General features: G+C 38.1%; 1 protein-coding gene across 1 annotated transcript; it reads left to right on the top strand.

Moving 5' to 3' along the window:
• Positions 1-211: 211 nt before the first annotated feature.
• Positions 212-3267, top strand: LOC116307061 (adenosine receptor A2b-like). Its single transcript, XM_031717205.2, has one exon. It carries the CDS (start codon positions 898-900, stop codon positions 1933-1935), a length of 1038 nt encoding a protein of 345 aa, XP_031573065.1. The 5' UTR covers positions 212-897; the 3' UTR covers positions 1936-3267.
• The last annotated feature ends 1232 nt before the right edge of the window (positions 3268-4499 follow it).

Below are 4499 nucleotides of genomic sequence, written 5' to 3'. Positions count from 1 at the left end.
AACTATTACGACTGCAAGTACAGGTAGCATTAAGCGCTATATTTAAAAGCGTAAAGAGCTACGTACCAAAGTAAAATAAAACTCACTCAAAGATATTCGGAAGTTCATTTTTTATTTTGACAAGAAAACAAATATCAATTAAAACGGTTCTTGTAATCTAAGAATGAGTGCGTTGTTTACTATATCTAGAATTCGCACTCTGAACAGCACTTTTATGCCTAGCTAATAGAAAACCCTCGTCACTTGGTAGTTTGATGTGGCCTGCAAGTCAGGATTCCATTTTAGATTTTTAAATTTCAAGAATTTAAAATTTAAAAATAAACAAGTATCAATAGGATGTATTTATTGCGAATCAAAATAGTAGTAGTCGGTTAACCAACTTAGATAGATCAAATGTTTAACGATAATTTCAGTTAACGAAATAAAATGTCGTATCTATTTAAAGTTTAAAAAAAAATCACGCCAGTTATCAGATCGCACATTTCGTTTAGCTTGAAGTATACGGTTGAAAAAAGATCGGATCTTTTCGAACTTAGTTCCTAGTGCAGCCAAGATATATTGACCCAGTTAGCAAACCGCCTAAAGGTGTCAGAAGTAAATGCTTTCTTGACATGCTAAATGACACGGTTCTAATCCTGTATTCATAATGAGAAGCTGTTATATTGACATTGCTACCCGCTTTATATGCCAACGTTTGACCGACTAAATGAAAAAAGTGGTTTACTAAAGACATTTGATCCATTCAAGGATGACGCTTTCACAAAACAGGTGCTAAAATGCTATTTTTAAGCCGTTTTTAATGGTAGAGGAGGACTTGCTCTGATCAGGTCACATTGAAAGCGCATCCAAACATCATAAAACACATTTCAGAATCAGGGCAGGACTGTCCAATTTTGGATGATGTCGACTTTAACTGAAAGTAAAAACGAAACAGGGATTCCCGACTGTTACTTTTTACCTCAACCAGAGTTTTTCCTTGTAGAAAAAGAGCGCCATACGACAAATTTGGCCACAGCCGGTATCAATCTTATTTTTGTGCCCATCGCCATCATCACCAATCTCTTGATCATTCTCGCTGTCTCTAAGAACTACCTTCTTCAAAGTCCATCCAACGTCTTGATCTCTTGCCTGGCGTTTTCTGATCTTCTGGTTGGACTGATAGTCCAGCCTTGTTTCATAACATTTAGGATAATGGAAAATATAAGTCTTTTTGTGCCGTGCAGTTTTCGGGTTGTTTACTCTGAAAGTTTCTGGGTTTGCTATGGCGTATCTTTCATGATGTTAAGTGCTATCAGCTTCGAGAGGTACATTGCTTTGAGACTTCACTTAAGGTACAAAAACGTCGTAACAACTCGCTGTATTCTCAGAGCAACTACCATTGTCTGGGCTATGGATATTGCTCTCACAGCTTTCCAGTGGCTTTGGATGGATTACAAATACGTTCGCGTCATACAAATTACATTGTTTCTGCTCTGTATTGTTGTAACTCTCTTCGCACACTTTAAGATCTTTCGCATAATGATGCGACACCAAAAACAAATCCAAGCACACGAGACGAAAGAAAGCCGTAGCTACCAGAAACAAACGAAGCTTGCTATCAACGTCACTTACATCGTTGGGTTTTATCTCCTTTGTAACATGCCCGTTTTGATCGTGCAGTTGTGTCAATACGCAATGGAAGTAGAGTTGGCCTCCTTGAACGTGTATAGCTGGGTGGAAACGATTGCTTTTTATAATTCTTCGTTGAACCCCCTGGTTTGTTGCTGGAGAAATCGCGATATCCGAAGAGGAATTATTAGAATGATCAGGCGGATGGATTGTAAGCAGGACACGCGAAAAAGATCGAAGTCAAGTGCCTATTCAATTCCCAATGGTTCAGTCAATTCGCGAGGTGATGAGCCCAGAAATGCTGCAGGAACAGAAGAGAACACTTGAAAAAGGTTCAAAAAAGATGCAGCGCTGTCAAGCGGGAAAGAAAATTAAGAAGGGCGCCGGATAGCTCCCTGAGTCGAGGAAAAGGGAAGATAGCAATGGAAGAAGTTAAAATAGAGAAGAAGAAAGGTTCTGAATGCGATCCATAAATTGAATATAGACTTTTGGACTTACTTTTGAATCCGTGAATATAATATCCAGGAAATTCGAAATCTTGAATTCAGAAACTTTTCTATGTATCTTTCATATTCGGGTAAATGTAGATACATTTTCCGTGTCGTACGCAAACAAATTCCAAACAAATTCATTAAGCCAAATGATTTAATTACTGAATTTGTGGCACTTCGGGCCAAGATGATCAAGTTTGGATAGTCTTTCGGGATGCATAGTAGGATAATTCTGCCGTAGAATGATGTAAAAAATATATAATGAATCCAAATGTATGATTGAAGGCTGGTATAATATAATATTTTTTAATTTCCTACATATCTAAAAAAAGTAACACGCAAAAAATACAAATCTTATATGATATAGGAAGCTGTTTTCCAGTGTTCTACAAAATTAAGTAAGCACGACTGAGTACAAAAAAAAAATCCACTTTAAAAAAGTGGTTTCCCGGCTTTTTTTATTTACTTATGTAATCAGTAAATATTTCTTCTGCCCATAAAGAGGGAAAAGTGGTTCTGGCGTTTTAAAAAAAAAACAAACAAAAAACTCATACTGGTAGCTTCTGCCGTAGAATAATCATGTAAAATATATATAAAGGCTGGTTTAGACGGTACGATTTTCGTCTGTCGTAGGCGAGTTGTAGGCTTGATTTACACGCTACGACTCGAGTTGTAGGATATGGCGCTAGCGTGTTGTACACGATAGTTGTAGGCGAAAATCGTACCGTCTAAACCGGCCTTAATGAATCCAAATTTATGATTGAATGCTGGTATGATATAATATTTTTTGACTGATTTCCTACATATCTAAAAAAAGATAACACGCAAAAAATATAAATCTAATATAACATAGGAAGCTGTTTTTAGTGTTCTAAAAAATTAAACAAGCAAACTGAGTACAAAAAAATAAAATCGAATTTGAAAAACTCATCCAATATGGTGGCCATGACGACGTCACACGCAAAACCATTTCCTTCATTACCATGAGATTTAATTTGTTTCTTTGCTTTGGAAAACAACGTTTTTGATCGTAAACGTTGATTCTGAAGAATCCTGCATTGCATTTACAAAGGCAAAGTGTAAACATATTATGAACCTTCATTGATAGAGTCAAAAAATACTCTCGTTTGTCGTTTCAGATTTATTGATTTTACATGTTCTAGTTATACAGCTGTTTAAGAATAAATAAAAACTTGAATCCAAAGAAAGTTATATCTTTATCTTTGTCAATAGTAGAGTTAGTTCTCGTAAGACTGAATTTCATTTGAAAAGTGCGGGTTAAAGCTGGGTGCGGGGAACGCTCTTCCAGGTGAAGTCAACATCCATTAATATTTTTTTGTTTAGTTCTTTTTTTTTTCTGGGGCAACTCCCGAAGAACCAATTCCAGCTACGTACCGACCTTAGTGCAAGTAATTTCCCTCGGCGATAAATCAAATAACTGGCCGTCAGTGACTATATGAGCGCGAAGCCTTGAAATCAGGTTCAGGAACATGAGATACCCAGGCGCTTCTTTGAAATCATGGTGAAATTAACGAGATTGCGGTTTGCGCAATACTAAAACGAAGCGAAACGAAACGAACAAACATTGATTAAATCAAGCAAGACTGACCATGCTCTTGACCCCAGAGCCTGGCTTTAGTATACACACTGGCAATAGACTACGGAGCTTTGTGGTAGAGAGTGCCCGCGCTATTTTGGACTGCGGAAGTTCAGGGGCAAGACATGCATACGCATCATATGTCAGGGACGGCGGAACCGGGGGAGGGGGGGCTGGGGGGACTTTAGCCCCCCACGTTTTGTGAAATTTTAACACATTTTCACTAAACTCGCCCCCCCCCCCCTCCAATCAAAAAACTGCTCCGCCGTCCCTGTGTGTTTGTGTCAATTTAAAACTTTACTTCTCCAATTTTTTTGAACAAAGAAATCTCTCAAGTATCGTGGGCCGCTAAAAGTGGGCGTGTTTGTGTGTCATGAATATTTCTTCCTTTACGCGGTCTGAGAAAATTTCAAAGTTTTAAAATGAAACTGGATGAAAAAAATCTGTTTTCGCGTGAATCACAGTGACGTTTGGAAGGGAAATTATATACAATAAACTAATTAACAATAATCTTGCAAAGACAAAATTGTTTCCTTCTCTTGAAGATTGAAAAATTTTTTTTTTCACAGACGAAATTTATTGCAAGAGCCGGCCAACATAGTCTTGCATAAAAGACTTGCATGAAGAATGCGAGGGAAAACGATCAAGAGTTCGAGAAATCGATTAAGAATTTTCCGAAAATTTGCCGACCTATCAACGACTTCCACGCTGCTCGCGCCCGAGACCGTTCGGGATGACCGATGACGTCAGGTCGTAACCCGGACTGGTTCCGACACTGGTTCCTAGTCCTAGACCGACAGCCA

This window comes from Actinia tenebrosa, unplaced genomic scaffold (genome assembly GCF_029948245.1).
Source record: "Actinia tenebrosa isolate PJP-AT-01 unplaced genomic scaffold, QUT_ActTen_1.0 PGA_scaffold15__27_contigs__length_11533743, whole genome shotgun sequence".
Taxonomy (NCBI): domain Eukaryota; kingdom Metazoa; phylum Cnidaria; class Anthozoa; order Actiniaria; family Actiniidae; genus Actinia; species Actinia tenebrosa.
The sequence above is the reverse complement of the archived record's forward strand: the minus strand, read 5'-3'. Positions and strand labels throughout refer to the sequence as shown.